Raw genomic sequence first — 23,149 nt, 5'->3', positions numbered from 1 at the left:
ACCAGAGCAAAGCTGGGCTGGGATGCCTGCAATGCAAAGCCTTGCTTCCAGGCATCCCTGGCTTTCCCGGAGCAGCCGGCCCCTATCCCATCTCCAGCAGGGTCCCCCCATCCTTCCTCACCTGCTGGCCGATGTGCTGGGCTGTGCCCGGCCTTTGCCAAAGCTCTGTGGGGGTTTATCCTGATCTCCTTCATCCCTTTGATTTCTCTGTCTCTTTTGCGTGTTTGTCCTTCCCTCCTGCCTTTTGTGTGGAGGAATGGATTGGGGAAAGGAGCAGCGGGAGGGGCACGAACGACCTTGAATGTCAGGGAGTGAGCAGCTCCATGCTGGTTCCCCTGTTATCCTCCCCTCCTGCCGAGCAGCCCTGGTGATAATTATTGATTTCCTCTACTTATCCATCACAGAAGATTGGAAACAATGTGATTTAAAAAGCGATTTTTTAAATAATTGCGAACATTTTGCAATTAGTAGTAGAACAATTTGCTATCGCTTGAAACAAGGGAATTGTCAAGTTTTCCCAATGAATTTGTTGTTTGTGTTGAGAACTGGGACTTTTGAGTCTCTGGCTGTGCCCTTGCCTGCCTTTTCCTTGCTCCGTGGTCCAGCCTGGTGCCTGTGCAGCATTTTGGGGCACCCAGGAGAGGTTTTCTTGGGTGATGACAGTGATGTTGGTTTTGTCCCATGGGTGAATGGCAGCCAGGGAGGTCATGGGGACACAGGATCCTGCTCCCCGTGCCTTTGGCTGTATCCATCCCATCCCAGTGTGCTGCAGCTCCATGCCCAGCTGCCTGGGTGCCTGGGGCAGGGTGAGCACACCAGGCATTGGCAGGAGCTGCAGAAAAGCCTTGTTTTTTGCTTTTAAGGATGGCTTAATTTTAATTTTTTTTCCAATCTGCTGGTCCGTGCACTTCCCCGTGGTTGGGAATCATTTTCTTTCCAGCCTGTATGCTGACCTCTCTCCTCCCCACCACTCCAGCATCTCGTTGCAGCTTTCCTGGCCTACAAGTGATCTCTTTTTTAAGATTTTCTCCTCTAAAACAGGAGGGGAAAAACAAAGAGGTAAAAAGAAAGTGCTTGCCCTGCCCCTCTCTCCTTCCGCCTGCCCTTGGATTTGGTTTAGCAGGGCACGGGATGGGGCCAGCAGCACCCCAGAACAAGGACTGGGGACAAAAAAGAAATACTTGGGCTTAAAAACCATCAGCACTTCTTCAAGCTCTTTCCTGGGGACCAGGTCGAGGTCAGCTGGTTTGTTCCCAAACCTTTCCAAACCTGTGGACAAACAGCTGATGCACTCTGGGGTCTCTGCCTGGCAGCTGGCTGGAAGGGAGCCTCTGTGGCTGATGCTCATGATGATTGAAGTGTTTTTCCAGGGACAGTGTTTCCCTGTGGGTTGGAATTGGGATTTCAAGCTTTCCTCCTGGCCAGCATGGGCAGTGTCAGCACGCTGGGGCTGTGGGTCTCCTCCTCCCCATGCAGTGCTGTGCCTCTGCTCCCTGGGCCTTGGGCACCTGGGACACACTACCCCACTAACCATCCCAAAAGCTGCTTTTAGACCCCAATCAGAGCAGCTGGGGCACTTCCCACCCTAAACGGCAGCAAAGATGTCCGGGGAGTGTTTTATTTCAGGCTTAGCTGAGCCACAAACCTCCACCCGCTCAAAATGGGCCTTTTTCTCCTTTCTTTTTTTTTTTCTTTCCCCTTTTGTTTTTGTTTTTTGGCACAATATCAAGTTTCCTGCCCCTCTCCCATCCTGCATCAACCCAAGCTGCTCTCCCTGCTCGGGCTGTGCTGGGAAGTGGCAGCTCTCCCAGCTCCTGCCGAATCCTGGCAGCGGGAGGGAGGGAGGGAGGGAGGGATGCTCCCCTTTGTTGGAGGGGCTTTGCCTCTGCCTGGCAGCGATCTCCCGGCTTCCACCACTGGGTGGAACAGGCAGCCCAGTTTTACCACGGCCACTCTGTGGAGGAGAAACAGTGAGAGAAAAAGAAAAAAAGTGTGATTTTTCCTAAATTATGCCTTAGTGAAGGCATCCATTAACCTCTGTAATAATTTTGCAAGGAAAATGTCCAGGAAAACCTTGTTAACTTTTTTTCTAATGAGTGTGATGGGTTTTAATGAACGTCTTAATTAGACATTATTAGCCCAGATGTGCCTCTGGTGGATTCAGGCCCTTTTCCTTCCCCCAGTGCAGGGATGGGCAGGGTCCATGAGTCCTGGCTGCTGCCAGGGAGGAGGTTTGGGCACCACAGCTCCCTGTCCCTGTCCCCAGAGCATCTCTGTGATCCAGACCTGTCCCAAGGAGAAGAAAGGGAGAAATGCAGAAAATACCCCAGGCAGGGTGTGAGTGGGGGCCAGGTGAGCATTGCAGGGTTGGGATTCCAGAGCTGCAGCAGTGACCTCAGAGGGATTAGGGAATTCCATGGCTTCCATGGATGGCTTTATTTTCCTGCTTAGCAATTTTTTTGCTCCTTATCGATTTTTTTCCTCCTTAAATTGTTCCATGGGCTGTTTATGTATTTCCTCTCCCTACCATGAGAACTTCTGAGTGTCAATAACATTGATTCCACCCTTAAAACAGGAAGAAAAATCCTCCTTTGATTTTCCCACTCAGCCAAGGGTCTTTTCTTGTGACTGTTTGCAAATGGAGGCATAAAACTGCTTCCAAGCCCTTGTTCTGCTAATAATCCATTTAGGAAACTTTCTGTGGTAGCTGAAGAGCCCGAGGAAATGAATTTTTGGGGGAATTTTGGGGTGCAGAGCTCCGTGTGCGCGTATCCATGAGCATCCCTGCGGCAGTGGGCTGTGAGACCCACCCATCTTTCCCAACCTTCTCCACTCACCCAGCCCAGGAGTCCTGGCTCTCATCCCGCTGCCAGCACGTCCGAGGCCTTTGCTGTCGGGCAGGAGCAGGGATTGTTCTCCTGGACAATGGGAGAGCCGCAAGGAAGCGCCAGATCCGGCCCGTGTCCGGCACCCGCATTGTTTCGCCCTTGTTTGCAAACAGCCAGCACCTGGCAAACCCAGTGACTCAGCCAGGGACTTTTAAAGCCTTTCTATAACTTTTTCCTTTTGTTTTTTTTTGTTGGTTTTTGGTTTTTGTGTTTTTTTTTTTTTGCAGTCACGAGAGAACTCCTTTGGGAATGGCTCCTCTTGCTGCGCTTTGCTTGCAAGGGGGTGGGAATGTCACCTGTGTTTAGGGCTGTGCTGCACCCTACAGCCCGTGGCACGCTCCAGGAGCCAGTGTCTCTCCCAGCAGGATAACAGCAATAATTTCAAATGGAAAAAAAGGACTTTTTTACCCTGGCTGGGTAAGGGGCTGGAGCACCAGGAGTGGCTGAGGGAGCTGGGAAAGGGGCTCAGCCTGGAGGAAAGGAGGCTCAGGGGGGACCTTCTTGTCTCTGTTCTACCGAGAACCGGCGAGAAACGCCGCAATCCAAATCCAACGAGAAAATGAATTATTTTATTATTTACACACTAGGTTATGTATCTTTGTACATGAGAGAGCATGATATGATTGGCCGCTTGACCAGCCACCCCCTAGCTGAGGTTGGCTAGGTTCTCTAGCACCCATTCAAAATATTTTTTCCAGAGTGCCAAAACAAGGCTGGAAAACAAACCCAGGTGCACAGATAGAGAATTAGTTTACAAAACCATCTTTCACTGTTTCTAGCTAAAGCATGAGAAAGAAAAACTTCACAAAATGCTTCAGCAGCTGTAAAATTCCTCTGCTCCTGCCTTTTAGCATCCACACCTTGTGGCTCTGCACAACTCCCTATGGGAGGGGGCAGCCAGGGGGGTCAGGCTTTGCTCCCAGGGAACAGGGGCAGGAGGAGAGGGAACGGCCTCAAGCGGTTTAGATTGGAAATTAAGGAAAATTTCTCCACCAAAAGGGCTGTCAAGCCCTGAAACAGGCTGCCCAGGAAAGTGAGGGAATCACCATCCCTGGAAGTGTTTGAAAGCTGTGCAGATGTGGCACTTGGGGACATGGGTCAGTGGTGGCCTTGGCAGTGCTGGGTTAATGTTTGGAGTCAATGACCTTGGAGGGCTTTTCCAACCTAATGATTCTGTGATTTTTCCCCTCAAGCCATGAGATAACTCATCACCAGTGCCCTGTGCAAGGCAGCACTTGGAAGCTGAGTTGGGCTGCAGTTGGGCTTTGCAGGTCTCCTGCAACCCCTGCTTGGGGAAACAGCCCTCGAGGGATGATGTTCTAGTAACTGAGAGACCCAGAGAGGTGAAAAAGCCATGGACCAGGTGGAAAGAGTTGCCCTGCTTTCCTCTGGCTGTCTGAGGAGGTTTGTGTGGGTTGGATGGGCCAGCTGGGACACTGCTGAGGAAGAATGAGGGAAAAGTAATCAGTGCAGATACTGAGGTTTTAATTTGCTCCCCTCTCCGAGCCCCGCCGCGCGCTCGGATGGTGACAAATGGAGCGGTGCCGTGGGTGTCAGCTCCGAGTGTGTTACAAGTGGTCATTTGTCACGCCCGGTGCCTCGCGGCGCAGAGGATGCGTGGAGAGAGGAGCGGGGCGATTAAATCAAGAGCAGGCCTTTGGAGGAGCCATGGGAAAACCCATCCGTCTGCAGCCAGTGCAGCACTCACGGCCAAGGAACCAGCCGTGCCTTGGCTGTGGGAGCATCACACCAGAGTCGTGGGCACCCCAGATTGACTTCTGCACCCACCCCAGGGGGGAATTGCTGTTCTCCCACCCTAGGCTCCAGCAGCAGCCAAGAAAATGGCATGAATGGCATGCAGGGAGCTTAGTTTTTGTGTTCAGCCCAGGACTCACCTGCTTGTGTCACATTTTTGTATGGAATGGATTTGAGGCAGGAGAGCTGTGGGCTGGGGTAGGAGCTGGTCACCTTGGTGCTCTCAGTGTGGCTGCATCCTGCCTGAGCGTGGCTGGGCTCCTGGCAGCACCCCTGTGAGCAGGGATATTCCTGGGATAACGCTGTCCTTGTCTTGTCTCATCCCTTCCCTCCCCGGGGCCTCTCTGGGATGATGCTCTGGCAGAGCTCTGCCATCTCCCTGCTCTTCTGGGGGAGAGTTGTGGAGCCTGGGGCACAGCACTGTGTGCCAAGCTGGAGGTGGAGAGCTCCAGCCCTCAGGCCTGGTCTCTGGACTTTGCTGCCTGAAACTTGTCTGATGCCATGGAGATTTTTGCCTTTTCTTTTATACCCCTGTTATACCTTTTTACAACTCCTGCATTCTCAGTGCTTTTTCCCTACATTCTTGGATTTGTTTGTCAAGCTGAGAGACTCAACATTTCAGAAGCTTCGTAGCCAGGGATCAGTGTGCCCCAGACCCCAAAGTCCTCTCCAGAACACATTCTGTAAACCAAGATAGAACCATCCAGGGGAAGGTTCCTTGGGGAGGGGGGCTCACTTGAGCCTCTCCTTGGGGAATCTTTGATAGATCTGCTAATTAATAAAACCTATAATGTTATACCAGATCTTTTTTGGGGCATACTCAGCGAGGTGCATTTCAATGCATATAACCTGGATGTGTGCACCTAAGGATCCTTAAAATAAATACCAAGGTAAAATCCCTTTTCCCCTTCTAACTGTGTTTGACTCTTGATTTTAAGACCAGGAAAAGGCATCAGTCTGTAAAAGCAGGGGCATCCTGGAAAATGATATACAGGGGAATTACAAATTAAATTTCCATCCTGGCTCAAGCAGCTCTGCCGGGTCTGCAGCCCAGAGAGGAAATTGCCATTGAGGAGAGACATGATAGTGACTTAGAATTTTATTTTTTATTTTGTACTTTATTATAGTACATATTGCATCCAGGCTCAACAGATCTGCCCTGGCCATACCTTTGGTATGGGTTGGTGTGCACTGTGTCCCCTCCGTGGTGCAGAGGGACCTGGTCACCCTCCTCACAAGCAGGGATTACTTTGATGTTTATGGGTTTTGCTCTGTTGCAAAACTGGGAATTTGAAATGGTTCTGGGCATGGCAGAAAGGTTCTCTGGCTGTCTGGGTGTTTCCAGGGACTGTCATTCTCTGGCTAAACCCAAATCTCCGGGTTTGCCATGGGCATCTGTTTCAGCACACCAGGCAAGCGAGGGTGGCAGTGCTGGAGGAGGGTGACAGGAGAGACCTGCGGTTATCACAGATCTCCTGCTCCACATCGGATCTGCTCCTGAGCTCTTAATCATCTGTTATTATTGAAGACAACTTATTCTTAGAGAGCCCAAGGTGCAAATTATGTTTCACAGCTAAGAAAAGCTTCCAGAGCTGCTTACGTACAGTAAATCCCTGCAGTCTCAGGGGGCTTTGACTTCTGTGTAGCAGATGTTGAGGATGGAGGAGACCACACCTTTGTGCCTGCTTGTTGCTATCACCAGCACAGACACAGGTGGAAATTTAGGCAGGAAGAAGCTGTCTGGGCTCAGAGGTGGGGTCAGTGAGTGTTCTCCCACCCTGCAGCTCTGGGCATCTGTCCTGTCCCCGGTGATGGCACCAACATGGACAGTGCCAGCGTTCACACTGCTTGCAGGAGGTCCTTTCCTGTCCAGAGCAGGTTGCCTGCCCTCCCCACTGTGGCATAGGGGTGAGCCAGTGTGCGAATCATGGGAGCATGGAATGATTTGGCTGGAAGGGCTTTTCAAAGGTGTCACCCTTGTCAGTGCCGTGGGTCCTCTCTCCTCTCTGCAGCTGAGTAGGAAGGCGCCTTTCCTCCCAGGAACAGCAATTATGGCTTGCTCTGCTATAAATATTCATAGGGAAGCTCTCTTAATTGCTTTTCTAATTAATTCCATGCGTGGCACTCTTGGGGTGGATGAGGAATGTGCCTTGGTTGGGATATCCTCCCATGGCAAATCCATTCCTGGGCACAGTCCTTAGGCAGTCAGCCAATCCACAGCCCCCCAAGGCTCACCTCCACCCCGATGGCAGTGTCCTGCTCCATGGTGGGACACCTCAGCACCCCAGTGTGACCCCGATGTCCTGCAGTGCTGTGGCAGGGACACAGGGAAGCTGTGTGTCCCACGGCCCTGCCCGTGCCGGCAGCACCAGCCTGGCCCTGTGGCTGAAACTCTCCCCAGCCCCATCCTGGGGTGGCTCTTCCTTCACGGTATCAGCACTAACGAGGAACTACTTCAGACATAATTAATGAGCACTTGATGTTCTCTAGATCGAGGGGACACTGCATGGCATGAGCTGGAGAAGGAGGAAGAGGGGATTAATTACTTCCTGTTAGGGACGGGAGATGTTTGCTTCCCAGCCAGGAGGGGACTGTGCTTTGGGGAGCCCAGTGGCGATGCCACCCCAATTTCCCAGTCAGAAGAGGGGCTGGAATAACGGAGTGACATCGGTGGTTCCCAAAATCCCTGGTTGCAAAGGAAAGATGCATCTTTTTCGGGGGGCTTCTAACTGCAGCCCCTGCCAGCAGCTCTGTACCTGCAGGAAGAGCTTCTCCCAGAGATCCTGCAGGAATTTTCGTGCTGGTTCATTTCCCTGTTGATGAGGTGGCTCGATAGCTCACACAGGCATTGAGGGGTGAACACGATGTGCTGGGTTAGGGAGCACATGGAAGTATTGTCTCTTCCAGTCTGTGTCCATTGACTCTGGAGTTTCATGTTGCTGCAGTTCACGAGGGAAAAAATATTTCTCCATGGAGTCTCCAGATGCCTGGAGTGGGGGTAGAGAGCATCTCTGGGGGTTGTGTCCTGGCCTGAATCTCAGTCCCCCAGTTTTTTACTCCAAACTCATTGTGAGGTTCATTGTGGGCAACAGATGGTGAGGCACTGGCCTTGGACACTTTCAGGGGTGGGGCAGCCACAGCTTCTCTGGGAAACCTGTGCCAGGGCCTCACCACCCAAGAATTTCTTTCCAATATCCAATCTAACCTTGCCCTCTGTCCATGTAAAGCCCTTCCCCCTTGTCCTGTCACTCCAGGCCCTTGGAGCCCTTTAGGCACTGGAAGCTCCTGCCTGCAGGGATGGCAGCCCCGGTAGAGGGAAGAGCCTGTGCTGGGCTGCAGCTGCTAAATCTGTTTTTAAAGAAGACTATCAGGAGGTTAAATAGCATCAAATCCTTGATGAGAACTTCATCCCCCTTTCATTTGTTGACTCAGAATAATGAGCTGGGGCAGTGAGGATGGTGAGGAGCAGCCTGTGCCTGGTACTGCCATGGCCACGTGTCTGCTGCTCGCTCTGCTGTGAACCTCCCTGTGTATGTGTATGAATTGTCTGCAATTTGATCAATTTACTCCCCTTCATCACTCGAAGTGGCTGGTTTATGGCAAGGAAGTGGAGCTGTGGTGAGGGAGCTGTGGCATGGGACTGGGCAGTGAGCCTGGAGCCAAGTGGAAGCTAAAACAGAGCAAAACCTGAGTGGGAGAACAGTGATTTGGAAAAATGACCATGACAAGTGTTGGGTTTTTTCCCCCCGCTGGCTGTTTTGGAGACTGAAGCGAGTTCCCTGCTCCGTGGCAAGCTGGCAGCCCCGCGGCACCGTCTGCCCAGGGCGTGCCTGCTCTTCTCTTTGCATCCATCTGGGACAGATTTTCTCTTCAGACCTTCAGAATCCCCCCAGCCGTGAAAAACAGAGAGAGTGAAGCCCAGAGTGGTCATTAAATGGGTAAGCACGGACCTGTCGAGAAGCTGCAGGCAGTGAGCAGCCAGGCACGTGGGAGCCTGAACCAGCTGCTTCTGTGCCCTGCTCGAGGCTTAAACTCCTTGTTTAGGGCCATGATGTCACCTAAACAGTTGGTGTTGAAGCTCCTTTGCATCCAGAGGCACTTAATTTTTCCAAGCAAGACTTTCTGGAGGAAAACTGCTTCTGGGTGAACATCAACTGCACTTTGCTTCCAGTGAAGCACACGGGGCTTGCTCTGGTGAGCAGTTCAGTCTGTGAGCACCTTGCTCCATCAGCCAGGGATTTGCTCCCCTGGGGCAAGGGGTGGGATTTTTGGGAGAGGTGAACAGGGATGCATCCAATCCTGTTGCCTCTAATATGGCTTGCACAGCTCCCTAACCTGCAAGCACCTTTGAAATCCTGCCCTGCTCCGATTCATTTCTCATCCATGAGAAGAAAAGCAGAAAAAATCCCCCGAGAAAGGTAAAACCACATTGAATTTTACTTCCCTCCATGAATAAACCATGGCAGGCCAGCTCTGACTTTAATTTACATGTGTCCCAAGGCAGATCTAAGCCCATTCCTCTCGAGGTGGAGGGCTGGTTTAATTAAGTGTCTGCGTCAGGCAGAGCTGGGGCCGCATTCCTCTGTGCAGCGGGAGGGACGGAGCCCGTGCCCGCAGGATGCCAGCCCGGATGCTGGGAAGCTCATGTTTATCTCATGAGTTTATCTCATGAGTTTATCTCATGAGTTTCTGCCTATGCAGTGCTGAAAGAAGGGAACACAACGGGGCGGGTGCTGTTTGTAATTCAGATGGTCCCGAGGCGGGAGCATCTCTGGGTGATCCAAAATTCGTGCGTTCAGCTGCAAGACGGTGAAGTTTGCACCAAAATGAGGTTTTGGGACAAGGATCTGGGGACAAGGCTCTGCTGGGATGTCCTGTCCCCTTGTGCTGTGGTTTCTGGCATGGCTTGGGGTCCTGACCTGAGCTCCCTCCTTGGGAGCAGGAGGATACTTTAGGGCTGGAATGCTTGGACTTCCCTGTTCCTCCATCTGGGTTGCGCTCCTCTCCCTACGCTGAGGACTGGATGCTGGGATCTGGTGGCTGATGGGGTGTTTTAGGGCTGAGTCTCCTTTCTTGGCACGGTCAGGAAGGCAGGATGCGTGTGCTGGGTACCCTCCCAGCCCTCCTGGGTTGGCATTGCTCCCGGTACAGAAAGCTCTCCGGATTGATTTGTGGCTGCCTGGTGGAGGGCAGCGTGGCAGAGCACCCCATGGTACTGCTGGCTGCCTGCTGGGCTCGCCGTGGCCGTGCCAGGCTGGGGCGTTCCTGGAGAAACACTTGGCTTAAGATAAAAGGGAATCAGATCATTAAAAAGTAGGAATGGGGGCAAAATCCTCGCAAAACAACCTGCCAGGCCCTCCCCAAGAGAGAGGCAGGAGGGAAGGGATGACAGGAGAGCACCACGTAGGGCTGCAATTAAACCTCTGGCACCATGCGCCTGCTCCCTGCTTGGATGTGTGCAGGGAGGATGAGGAGGGAGATGAAAGCAGGGTGGGAAGGCAGCGCCCTCGTCACCCTTTGAAGGTGGGAGATGACAACCCCCCCCTGTTGGTGACAGCCTGCCCAATTCTGCTGCTTTTCCCCCCCCCCAGCCTGCAGCCTGGGTCATCATCATATCAAAGGCATTGAAGCCCAAATGCATGGATGGGCTGGCAGCCCGGGGTCTGTGTGTGTCCCCGGGGAACACGGTGTCACCAGTGCCCCTGGCACTGCCCCAGAGGGCAAGCGGGAGCCCTGGGAAGCCTGCCCCTGTAGTCACAGCATCCTCTCAATGGCACTTCTCCATAGCACGCAATTTCGTGTGGGTGTTTATTTGCCTGGGTGGTGTCTCTCAGCTGAAAGTGTCTGGGAGGGTGTCCTAGCCGGCATTTGACCGCTCAGGGTGACAGCAGGATGGCAAGGAGAGCATTTTAAAACACCCTTGTCTGGAGCTAACCAGTTTGAAGGCTGAAAAACTGGTGGGTTTTTTTCTTATTTCATTTTTTAATGTATTTAAAGGTAGATTCTGTGTCGATGGTGTCTACGAAATGCACAAGGCGTTTCTGGCAGGCATCTTCTCTCTTTTTTGGGGGGGTTTCACCAAAAAATTGTGAACCTTGTGCAGAAGGTGTTGGGCTGAGGAGCCAGTATTTTTTCTTAAGGATAAACTATTATTCACAGAAAGGGGAGCCTTGAATCTTTTTCCAGCAGGCTGCAAAAGCAGTGAGCCACAGTTCCTCCTCCTCTCCTGACCTGTGCTGTCCTCAAACCCTGCTGCCCATCTCCCAGAGGGTGCTGCTAGGTGCTTCCACATGTCTTTTTGGAGCAAGGCTGGATCATCCAGGCTCTTTAGTGCCTTTGCACCTGACAGTGCTCTCCACACCTCCAGCTTGCTTGAGGGCATCATCTCATGCAGCACTGCTGCTTCTAACGCAGCTTTTCATCACCTGCTGTGCCAGAGTGCCACAGGTGTGCTTGAAGATGCTGGGATTGCCCTGGAAAGGCGCTGGACCCAAAAGGGAATCCAAAACAGGCGTGAATTTGGGGATACCTGGAAAATGGGGTTAGCTGTGCCACAGCAGGGACAGAGGGGCACGGGAAGGATGAGGCACTGCCAGCTTGATTTGCTGGGTTCCAGCGAGGGTTGGGGCAGGTCAAGGCTCTGAATCTTCAATTCCTTGGAGAAGCTCCTATTTTAAAGTCTGCGAAGGAAAAATGCCACTCTGCTTCCCCAGGGAGCTTTAGAGCAAGTCAATGTAGGGGCAATGTCTCCTTCCTTTCTTCCTTTCTTCTTTTTTTCCCTTTTGACTTAAGCTTCCCTGAGAGAGTAATTAAAAAGTGCAAGTTCCAGGTACTAACTGAGAGGATTTAGTTTGAGAATGAAACACTTGGATGCCCCCACGCTTGAATATCCCCATGCTTGCACCCTTCCCACAGAGGCTATGACGGTGGATTGCCTCAGGCAGGAGCAGGGATGGATGAGCCGAGAGATCCTGCTTATCTCTGGCTCTTTCTAGGACTCCTGGCACCTGGAATGCAATGATGCAGGGTACAGGAGAGTGTTAAGCAGTAAAAAGCCCTCGCAGTGCTGCTGTGTGCCACGAGTGCTTCCACAGTCCATCCTGCTGCTGGGCACTGCCCAGGCTCCCCAGGGAATGGGCACGGCCCCGAGGCTGCCAGAGCTCCAGGAGCTTTTGGACAATGCAGGGTGGGCTTGTTGGGGTGCAGGATTGATGAGCCCTGGGGGTTGCTTCCAACTCAGGAGATTTGGTGGTTCTGTGATTCCGTGGTTTTGGCATTCTCAGATTCTGTGGTTCTGTGATTATGTGATCCCGTGGTTCTGTGATTCTCAGATTATGTGATTCCATGTTTCTGTGGTTCTGTGATTCCATGATTCTGTGGTTCTGGGAGCTGCAGAGGGAGGTGGCAGTGGGGCCACAGCTTTGTGGTGCCTTCACTGGGCGTTTGCCTTGCGTGAGTCGTGACACATCCTTCCTCTGAGCCTTTGGGGTGAGTAGGAGAGGATCAGCTCTGGCTGGCAGCCCCCAGTAGTATCCAGCCCTGTGGCCACATCCTTCAATCACCCCTCGGACACAAGGGCAACTTGCAGCTATTTTTCCCCCAAACTTCCACTGATGATGTCTCCCTGCAAGAAGCCTGAGTTTCACCAGCCCCTCAGTGATGTTCCCTCCCACCCCCAGATATGTCAGCCCCGGAAAAGGGGTCCTGCTGGCAAACTCACACCTGGGATGTGCAGCATTCCCGGTGTGCAGGCAGGATGATGGATCTGTGGGCAGCTTTGGATTGTGGGGGGGTTAAGTGCTGATCATCCTCCCTGCCGAGCAGCACGGAGGAGTTCTGTGCCCCAGCATTTACAAACATGCCCCTGGTGCCTAAATGTGAGGAAGTGGATAGTTAAGCACATCATTAATCTTATTCAGCCCCCATAATCAACAATCAATTAATTCTCCTCCGGGCTGAAGGTTGTGCTGCAGCCTGGGCACTGGCAGAAAGGGCCCCTTCCCACAGGGAAAGCTGAGGCAGAGCCTCATCCTGCACTTGTCTGACACACTATCATGGATGCAGGCCTTGCCAGCTCTGGGAAGCTCTTGGAGCAGCCCTTAAATTAGGGCAAATGTTGCACTGGCCATTAGTGGGGTGACTTATTGCTCCCTCCATCTGAGCCTTGCCCTCGGACTGTGGGTTTGCCGTGTGAAGGATTATGGATCCCACCGTGGCACTGCAGGGCCCTGGGGGTTTGTGCTGTGCTTTCGGTATGAGGCTCATGGTTCAGCTCCCCCAGAAAGAGGGGACACACAGGCAGCAGCCAGAGGGGAGTGCTGCACCCACGGCAGCTTTGGGAGAGAGGAGAAAGCATCCACCTCCCCGAAACTGTGGGAGGCTTTAGGCAAGCACAGTGTAATTACAGGAGAGAAAAGCTAATTGGTAATAATAGCAATTAAGAGCCACGTGCCTGCAGATTATAGGAATTTGTGGAAAAGCAAAGTGATAACGGAAACCTGTGGACACTGGGTTGCAGGGTGCCATGTTCAGGTGTTTTGACAAAGCATCACTTGGATTAATTGTAATTAAACATTAACAAACCTCTTCAACCAACCCACTGACATGCCCTCAAGCTTAAAACTGAGGCGTGTTCATTGCACTGCAATCCTCTCATCGTCCTCCTTCCATCCTCTTCCCTTAAAACACAGGTGGCTGTTCCCTGGTACCACTGTTCCCTGGTTCCCTTCCTGCCCCTCCAAAGAGCCTGGCACATTTCAGGTGTGTTCTGACACATCCTCCAGCTCCAGAGCCCACAGGTCCCCCTTTGCACGTCTCATGGATGCTCACCCTGCCAGTGGGAGCACGAGGCTGCTGCTGGGACATGATGGGGAGGCGATGGTGGGAAGGGAGAGGTGAGGAGCTGGAGATACACTCGAAGCCTTGGTGTCCAGTTGTGGTGCTGTTGGTTCCTGCCTCGTGTGTCTGTGTAGCTCTGTGCCTCCTTGTGCTGGTTTGGGAATAGGGCTGTGTATGTGTGTGGGGGGGAAGGGTCTGCATCCTGAAGGTCTCCCTCAAATGCTGTGGACTGCGTGGTGACCCCATGTGTCTCACTGCCCACCGCATGAGGTGGTGGGTTATGGGCTTCCTTAAGATGCCACATGCATGGGATGGCTGTGGTGGGATGTGGAGGACTTGGCAGTACTCCTGTGGTAGGGAAGAGGAAGGGCAGTGGGAGATGGTGGCTGGTTCCTCTGGAATGCCACGTCCTCACCCAGCTGGCAGGGCCATTGCAAAGAGACAGTTCATTGCAGCCAGCTGTGTGCCTCAGGCTGTGGGGCGGCAAAAGAGCTCCTGAATAATAAAATTGTAAAATATTGTTTTGATTTATTCTTTTCTATCATCTATTAATATCTGGAAAGGCTGTGTGAGCAGGAGGCCTTCATGAGTTTTGAATGACAGGTTAAAGGGCTCCAATAAAGATTAGATGGTCCACTATCTCCCAAGGAAATTGCATCAAAGTGGTTACTCCTGCTTGCTCCTATTAATTTCCTCTTCATGGCTGCTAGGAGATGCCTCATATCCTGATGCAGCAGACAGGGGCTAAGAGGCACTTTCCATTATCTCAATCATCGCCGTGTTTATGAGACACGTTGGGTGTTTCTCTGCAGAGCTGTGCCTTGGGGGGGATGGCATCCCAGGGCCAGAGCTGGGAGCCAAATCGGGCTGGGACCACCCTGGTGTGAGGCCAGGAACAGTCTCTCCTGGGCTGCATGGAGGTCTGATCCCTCGGGTACGTGTGCCAAAATACAGATATTCCCTTCTGCAGCCTTTGGTTCCGTCGGATTTTGTTGGATGTCAGGGATGGATGAGCATCCATTCATCAGTGCCCATTGGTGAGGATGGGTGGGGTGGGGCGGAGATGAGGGACCCATCCCTGTCACTCCATCCTCGCCCTCTCTCCGCAGAGCAGCAAGATGGTTGATTAATGAAACCTCCCCTGTGGCTGATTAAACCCTCACTGTAACTGGAGCATCTCCTCTGTTATGAATTAGTTGCCATTTCCTGCTTGAGTGAACTTGGAGTCTGGGCAGCTCCAGCCGCAGGCTGCGGGGGATTAACGGGATGGACCCATAGCACACTGTCATGGGCGTCACACCGACTTTTTAATTAAATATTTAAATTTTGCCTGGAAAAAGAGCTGTGGAACCTGAGCCAGGCTGTTGGGGTGGTGGACAGGCACCGTTCAGATCTGCAGAAGAGGAGCACTGTCCTGCCCCTGCTTGTCCATGTCCCCATGGGTGCTGCTGGGGATGGGGGTCCCACAGCCCCCTGCCATCCCCCTGCCTGGGTACGAGCAGTAGGGTGTGAAGCAGCTACTGCAGCCCCCTTGCTCTGCCTGACTAAAGATCGTTGCTGTGTGGTTGCAGTGTTTGTCTAGTGGCTTCAGGAGTAATCCATGGCCAACGTGGAAAATTCTGGCCATCCTAGATTCATGAGAAGGTACTACCCTATTTAGCACTAATACAAGTGTGAAGCTTTTCTGTGTCTCCTCTCACTCACCCTCTTCTTTTCCTTCTCTTCACCCTGTTCTTTTTCTTCTCCTCACCTTCTCCTCACCCTGTTCTTTTCCTTCTCCTAATCCTGTTCTTTTTCTTCTCCTCACCCTGTTCTTTTCCTTCTCCTCACCTTCTCCTCACCCTGTTCTTTTCCTTTTCCTTTTCCTTTTCCTTTTCCTTTTCCTTTTCCTTTTCCTTTTCCTTTTCCTTTTCCTTTTCCTTTTCCTTTTCCTTTTCCTTTTCCTTTTCCTTTTCCTTTTCCTCTCCTCTCCTCTCCTCTCCCCTCCCCCTTCTTCCTGCCCCATTCCAATGACAGGACCTGCTTTCCCTGCATCCCAGAATGGCTCAGAACCCACCTGCTCTGCTCTCTCTTGCAGCCTGCCCCGTGGGGACGTTCAAGGCCAGCCAGGGTGCGGGGCTGTGCGTGCCGTGCCCCCCCAACAGCCGCTCCACCGCCGAGGCCTCGCCGGTCTGCGCCTGCCGCAATGGCTACTACCGGGCGGACTTCGACCCGCCGGCCGCCGCCTGCACCAGTGAGTACAGGGTCAGGGCTGGGCGGCTGCAGGGCCTCGCTGCCCTCGCCCCTGGGGCAGCAGTGGGGATAAAGTCTCAATCCATGCAGAGTTTGTTTTATTTTCTCCCCCCGTCCCACGGTGGATGGGAGCGAGAGCGCGGCTGGGTGGGCAAGGCGGAGGGGTGGGGTGGCCCCGCATCCCACCTTGCTGGCAGCCTCTGGAATTTATCCATCAGCCCGGCAGCGGCGGTGATGGCAGGGAGATAGTCCCCAGGATAGATTAGGATTTAAAGTTATCTGCTCTGGCTGTCTTGTTCATAGTCTTGCAGATGGAGTATTTTTTAATAGGGGGAAGGCTGCATTAAGCATTGGTATTCAGCGATGCGTCGCTGCTCGGCTGCCTGCCCGAGCTGCCTGCCATGGCAGTGATGCCTTTTCCTGGTCTTCAAATCAAGAGTCAAACACGGTTAGAAGGGGAAAAGGGATTTTACCTTGGTATTTATTTTAAGGATCCTTAGGTGCACACATCCAGGTCATATGCACTGAAATGCACCCCACCAAATGCCCGCCCCAAAAAGATCGGGTATAACATTATAGGTGTTACTGATTAGCAGATCTATCAAAGATTCCCCAATGAGAGGCTCAAGTGAGCCCCCCTCCCCCAGGAACCTTCCCCTGGATGGTTCTATCTTGGTTTACAGAATGTGTTCTGGAGAGGACCTTGGGGTCTGGGGCACACTGATCCCTGGCTACGAAGCTTCTGAAATGTTGAGTCTCTCAGCTTGACAAACAAATCCAAGAATGTAGGGAAAAAGCACTGAGAATACAGAAGTTGTAAAAAGGTATAACAGGGGTATAAAAGAAAAGGCAAAAATCTTCATGGCATCAGCATCAGTGTCCTCAAGCCTGGCTTTTGGTGGGAAAAGAGCCCAGGAGACAGGAAAGAGCTGCTGTGCTCTTCAGCCTGCTGGGAACTCAGGCCTCAACTCCCCTCCAGATACACTCCAGGCCCTTGAAGCAGCCCATCATGGAGCATTAGCACGTGGATGCTCCGGACCCTGCATGCTGGGAAGTGCCCAAAGCACACATTGGAAACAAGGAAAGGATTTGTGTGTTTTGCTGGATCACCTGAGCTCTCAGACAGGTTGCAAAACTACAGATAATCTACAGATTTTTATTATGTGTTGTTACATAACTGATTTACAGCAGTGCTGAGCTACAGGAATACCGGGAAAAAAGTCTCTTTGCTGATTTTTATTTCTTCTTGTCAGTGCTTGCTTTTGCAGTGCTCCAATTTGAGGTGCCAGCTGTTCACCCACAAAGGTTCTCTGTGCCAGAGGAGTACATAACATTGTGGAGCTGCAGGCAGTGCCCTGGACTGGAACCCTTCCAAGGGTGATCCCTGCAGTTCCTGGGCCCCTGCAGAGGAGGGAAGGGGCTGCAATTAAAGTGGGAGGAATTTGGGAAGGCAGCAGTTTGCCACTGGGACAGGGAAGAAATACAGGGTTTTTTTCCTTTTTCTTGAAAAGATATTATCTGCTTGAGGTATGGAGGGAGGATTTGGATTAAAGCTCCTTAATCCAGACAGGTTGCAGATTTTTGAGAGTAACTCACTAATATTGATCCCGTTGAGCCTTTGTGAGTCCTGCAGTCTTGTTCCCCTGGGGAATCAAGGTCCTTCTCCCTGCTCCTGCCCCTGCTGTGGGCCCTACAACCCTCCTGTAACTCTCTTTGACACCTCCACCGCGGGGGAGCCTGGCAGTGCTGCGGTGCCTCAGGTCCAGGACAGCCCTTTCCAGTGAGGATGCTGCACTGGTGACTGCTCCACAACAGACACTTCTACTCCTAAAGAGGAAAAGGGTTAAAGGCAATGGAATTCTATTATCTTAATTTATTTTTTCAAGGCTGTCATTTCTCCGGGCATTTGAACAAAATCTTTCATCCGCATTATCCACAGCAGCAGCTCAGGGAGGCTCCCAGAGTGTCTCCATGCAGAATGACCTCTCCATCCCACCAGGCACGTCACCATGGTGCTGATGAATCTGTCCCTGTCCAGCCCATCCCCGGCCACTAACAGGGCTGATTTATCCACAGCCCTAACGATGTTCCCTGGCACACACACACACACACACACACGTGGAGGGCTCCCCTGGGATAGGTTTCCCCAAGACAGAGCGTGCTTCTCTCTCTTAACCCTTCCTTGCAGGTCAAGTCCTCCATCATTTTTATGGCTCCCTGTATCATGGCAAAGTCCTTTTTCTTTCTTGGAAGTGCAGCCCCCAGCCCAGCCAGCATGAGGAATTCCTTGCTTTCCTTATTTAATATAACCCAGCAGCTGAATTTTGTGGTTTTGGCTGCGGAGCCGTCCTGGCTGACCCCAGATCCTTCCCCAGATCAGTGCAGATGTGTGTTTGTGCCTCAGTGATGCTCTCCTGGGTTCCTCCTGAACAGACTGCAGCCCCAATCCAGCAGCGCTTGCAATCGGAGCCGCGCTCAATTCCCATCCTCCGAAGCATTTGCCATGGCTCCTGGCTGGTTTGATCAATGCAGTTTTCGTCTCTTGTCCAACATGGGAGCTGCTTGCAAACTGTGGAGTGGTGCCGGCTCTCCTCCATGCTGGGAAATTCCCAGGTTTCCAACTTGATAACCTTCCAACCCTTAATAACCACTTTCCATTTTTGACTCTCTCTTCTCCTGCTGCTCCTCTGGTTCTCCACGGTGCTGGCTAAGTGACTTTTCTCTTGCTGGGATAATCTGCTCGAGGTGCTTCTCCACGTGAGCACTTCAGTTATCTCAGCATCTCCCAATGGGATTGAAATGGGTCCGTCTTCACGGATGGATCTGCGTGCGTTCCACATGGAGGTTTTTTTGGAGACTTCAGTGGTTTTGTGGCATGGGAGTCCTCACCTCCATCTGGGAAGCTTGTTTGCAGTGCAGGTGGTTGGTGTTGCCAGTTTGGAAAGTCTGACCCGGAATTAAGCGAAGCTGTGGACACCAAATCCCTCCCTGAGGGAGGAGGTGATGGATAGTGCCGATCCCTGGGGTGTCCTTAGCCTCCAGAGGAGGGCAGGGAGCTGTCTCAATGCCTCTCCTTTCCCACAGGTGTCCCATCCGGCCCCCGCAACGTCATCTCCATCGTCAACGAGACGTCCATCATCCTGGAGTGGCACCCGCCGCGGGAGACGGGCGGCCGGGACGACGTCACCTACAACATCGTGTGCAAGAAGTGCCGCTCGGACCGGCGCGCCTGCTCCCGCTGCGACGACAACGTGGACTTCGTCCCCCGCCAGCTGGGGCTCACCGACACCCGCGTCTTCATCAGCAACCTGTGGGCACACACCCCCTACACCTTCGAGATCCAGGCCGTCAACGGCGTGTCCAACAAGAGCCCCTTCCCACAGCAGCACGTCTCCGTCAACATCACCACCAACCAGGCCGGTGAGTCCCGCCGTGACGCCGCGCAGGCTGGCTGTGCCCTGCCAGCTGCAGGTTCCGTGTGGAGTCAAGGTCTGTGTCCCAAAGGAAAGGCTCCCGGGGTGTGAGGGTGTGTGATGGCTGTGGTGCCCCCAGCCCTGAGTGGGGAGAAAGGCCAGGAGAAGAGGGGGGAAGAGGAATGGTTGCCTGTGCCCTGGGCAGGGTGAGAGTTGGCTTGTGGGAGGGATATCTGATACCTGCTTTTATCCCGCTCTAGATTGCTTGGGGGTGAAATGGCATCACCACTTTGCCCCTTTTCCCAGTTGGGAGAAGGGAGATGGGGTGAATCCAGCCTTGGAATGCAGTCTGACTGTGTTACAGCACAGAGGGAGCAGCATGCCGGGGCTGAGTCCAGGCTCTGTCTCCTCTGGCACATCCCTCTGCCATCATTTTCCTCTTGTCTCCTTTTCCAGGCTCCCCTGCTCCCTTTCCTCTCCCCAGTCAGGCATCAGGAGCTGAATGAGCAGCTCTGGGTCAAACAGGGGTGCTGGTGGGGTGGGTGTGCAGATGGCAAGGGGGAAACTGGTCCTGGGCTGCACTGAGGATCAGAGGGAAACCCGTGTGCTCTGGGTTTAAAAAGGGGATGGGAACTCCTGCTTTGTGCCAGGCCAGGCAGCCTTTGCCATCCTGCTCCCTCTGGATAGCACAATGGAGAAACCTGGTGTAAATATTTCAGTGTAAATATTTCAGTGTAAACCAGTGTAAACATTTCAGTCTCCTGGCTCCAGGGAATACAAATCTACACTTGTGCCTGGCTGGCATCACTGTCTGCTGAACCATGTGCAGCCAAACCTGCCTCTTGTTTCCAGGCCTTTTTTTTCCTGGGGTGGATTTTTGGGGTGTTTCTTAGCTCTTCTCCCACCACGGGGAGCTGGGAACAGCCAGGTCACCCTCATCTGTCTGTCTGTACCCCAGGGGTCCCTGCTTGTCTTGCAAAGGCTGATTACAAACATGGAAATGCTGGGCTGTGGAGTAACCTGATGGAAATGCACCAGGGATATCCAGGGCATTGGTGCTCTCCCTCTAAAATCTCTTTGGCTTTGCAGTGGGGTTTTCCAACCATTTTCCCAGCCCCATCCAAGCTAATGGGAATTAATAAAGCAGCAGTCAAGCTGAGTGCTTAATTTCAGCCCACGATCATCTTCCTGGAGCAGATGTGGAGATTAAAAAAAAAAATATAGGATTAAGTATTCTGGGTAAACAAAGGCAATGCTGAACTATCCACATCTCCCACTGGAACCACGAGAAACGGGGCTCCTGCCACCCCCAGATTCCCTCCATGGCATGATCCCGTGCCCCAGGCTGGTTGTGCCGGGTTCAGGTATTCCCTGGGTTCACACAGGGAAGGCATTTTCCCTTCCCAGCACTGCCTGTACTGTGGGCATGGTGAGGAGGAGGAAGAGAGCAGAGATGGCTGGATTGGGAGGTGACTCTGTGGACAGGTCATGCCAGTGTCCTTTTGGGTGTGGACAGACTTGGATACCTTTCTTTTGCTAGGAGTAAGTGCAGGATTAGGGCTGTGTTGGCTGGCTCTGCCCCTTGTAAGTACAGCTTGGAGGGCACAAAGCATTTGGAAAAGGGTCTCCTGACTGGTTTAGTGGCTCAGTGTCCCTGATGGTGGAAGGACAGTGTTGCTGTTCTCCTGGGAGAAGCAGATTTGGGTGCTGAGGATGAGCATCCCCTGAGAGCCCCTAAGAGCAGCCCCAGCAGCTTCTCTGGAGCCAAAGCTGGGCTGGCGTGTCCCTGCCCTGATTTGCTGTCATTGTCCTCAGGGTGGGCAAATTTTTGCTCCCACAGCCCATTCCTGAGAGCACGTGGGGTGGCAGTTGTGGCACAGCTCCCTGGGTGCTGAGTGCTGGCTCCCCAGAGAGGCTGTTACAGCAAAAGATGTCACACGGAGCTGGAGCCTGTCACCAAACCTTGGTCTACCCCGCTGGGGAGAGCTTTGCTGTGTCTCTCCCACCACGGGAGATATCCTTGGAGCAAGCAGTCCCAGGGAGAAGCCACACCAAGGATTTCCAAGACCCTAATTAAAGGGAGTAGTTGGATTAAACAGCGGAATTCCCTCACTGCCTCGCTGCTCTGCTTCCATGTAGAGCTGCTGAGACGCCGGTCTTCCCACTGCTAACGAGCAAGCTGGTCCCATGGGGAAGCCAGCCACAGGCACGGGAGATTCAGGATGCCATGGGGATTTTCCCCCTTCTCAGGGCCAGTTTTCCCACCCCTCTCCATTAATTTTCCCTCGCTCCCTGCTTCCTCGGCAGCCCCCTCCACCGTGCCCATCATGCACCAGGTGAGTGCCACGATGAGGAGCATCACACTGTCCTGGCCCCAGCCCGAGCAGCCCAACGGGATCATCCTGGACTATGAGATCCGCTACTACGAGAAGCTGAGCCGCATCTGCACGCCCGACGTCGGCAGCACCGTGGGCTCCAGGCCGGCCCCGGTGAGCCCGGGGGAGCCCTGTCGTGGGGGCTGGGCTGGGGCACGGGGGCACGGGGAACATCAATAGGCTCTGAGACAGGCTCTGCTGGGAATGGCCAGGTGGGACAGGCACCAGGTCACCCGAGCTGCCTCCAGAAGGTGGGAGTGAGTTGTGACTGCAGCTGCTAAATCACAGAATGAGAATCACAGAGCAGCTTGAGTTGGAAAGGACCTTAAGGCTCATCTAGTTCCACCCCCCTGCCGTGGGACACCTCTCAGTGGATCAGGTTGCTCAGAGCCCTGTCCAACCTGAGCCATTCCTTCCCTGTGGCAGCATTTGTCCAGCACATCAGTGCCCGTGGCTGCCTTGGCGCTGGTATTTGCTAGGACCTGAATCATGGGGATGGCATAAGGAGGAGGGGAGGGAGCTGGAGAGGACCAGGGAAGGTTATGGGGGTTGTCCCTGCCCCGGGTCACTGCCTCCCACTGCTCCTGTCCCTGGCAGCTGTCCTGCCCTGCAGGGGACACGCTCCCAACCCCTGCGATGAACCGTGCCCGGCCCAAGCTGTTCCATCCCTCCTGTGTCTCGCCAGCTCTAATGAATTCCTCTAAGTGTGAATAATTAGATGATCTCACCAGCGGCCTCTCACCAGCAGAGCACTGGGGAACGTGGTAACAAATGAGAGCGGAGACGCCTGAGGTTTCCACCAAGGTCTAGGCCAAGGACCTGTGCCAGCAGAGCAGGGCTGCAGGGGCTGGGGATCTCGGCAGAGAGTTGCCCTTGAACCTGCTTGAGCAGGGTCTCACAGGGCACATTATAGTGTTTTGTGGAATCACAGAATGGTTTAGGTTGGATCTTTGGTTAAAGATCATCCAGTTCCAACCCCCGTGCTGTGGGCAGGGACACGAGGTTTCCGTAACTGTGGGATGTTTTTGAAATGCACAAGGACATCAATCATTTGAAGATGAGGAATTTGTTGTTCATAAATTATTTTTGCTCTGGATGATCTTGTTGTTCCCCTCTGCTACTCCATGCTCCCTGCTCTGGTGGGACCAGGGGGCCACCTGGGAGGCACCTGGGAGGTGCCTTGTGGGTCCTGTTTCATAAAATCATGGAATGGCCTGGGGACCTTAAAGGTCATCTTGTTCCACCCCCTGCCATGGGCAGGGACCCCTTCCACTATCCCAGGCTGCTCCAAGCCCCGTCCAGCCTGGCCTGGAACATTTCCAGGGATCCAGGGGCAGCCACAGCTTCTCTAGGCACCCTGTGCCAGGGCCTCCCCACCCTCCCAGGGAAGAATTTCTTCCCAATATCCCATCTAAACGTACTTTCTGTCAGTGGGAAGCCATTCCCCCGTGTCCTGTCCCTCCAGGCCCTTATAAATAGTCCATCCCTATCTTTCTTGTAGCTCCCTTCAACTACTGGAAGGCCACAATTAGATCACCCCAGCCCTTCTCCAGGCTGAACAATCCCAATTCTCCCAGCCTTTCCTGTGGGATCCTCTGTGCCAGAGACTCTCCTGAAGCAGAACCAGAGCCTCTCCTTTCCCCCCCCC

General features: G+C 53.2%; 1 protein-coding gene across 1 annotated transcript in view; it reads left to right on the top strand.

Moving 5' to 3' along the window:
* The window catches only part of EPHB1 (EPH receptor B1), an 80,295-nt gene that overhangs the window by 34,027 nt on the left and 23,119 nt on the right, over positions 1 to 23,149 (top strand). Inside the window, exons 4-6 of the mRNA XM_039556905.1 lie at positions 15,559 to 15,714; positions 18,798 to 19,133; positions 21,434 to 21,615. Coding sequence (XP_039412839.1) covers positions 15,559 to 15,714; positions 18,798 to 19,133; positions 21,434 to 21,615 — 674 coding nt within the window. The remainder of the gene's footprint in view (positions 1 to 15,558; positions 15,715 to 18,797; positions 19,134 to 21,433; positions 21,616 to 23,149) is intronic.

Source organism: Corvus cornix, chromosome 9 (genome assembly GCF_000738735.6).
Source record: "Corvus cornix cornix isolate S_Up_H32 chromosome 9, ASM73873v5, whole genome shotgun sequence".
Taxonomy (NCBI): Eukaryota; Metazoa; Chordata; class Aves; order Passeriformes; family Corvidae; genus Corvus; species Corvus cornix.
This window is presented reverse-complemented; position numbering and strand designations above follow the sequence as displayed.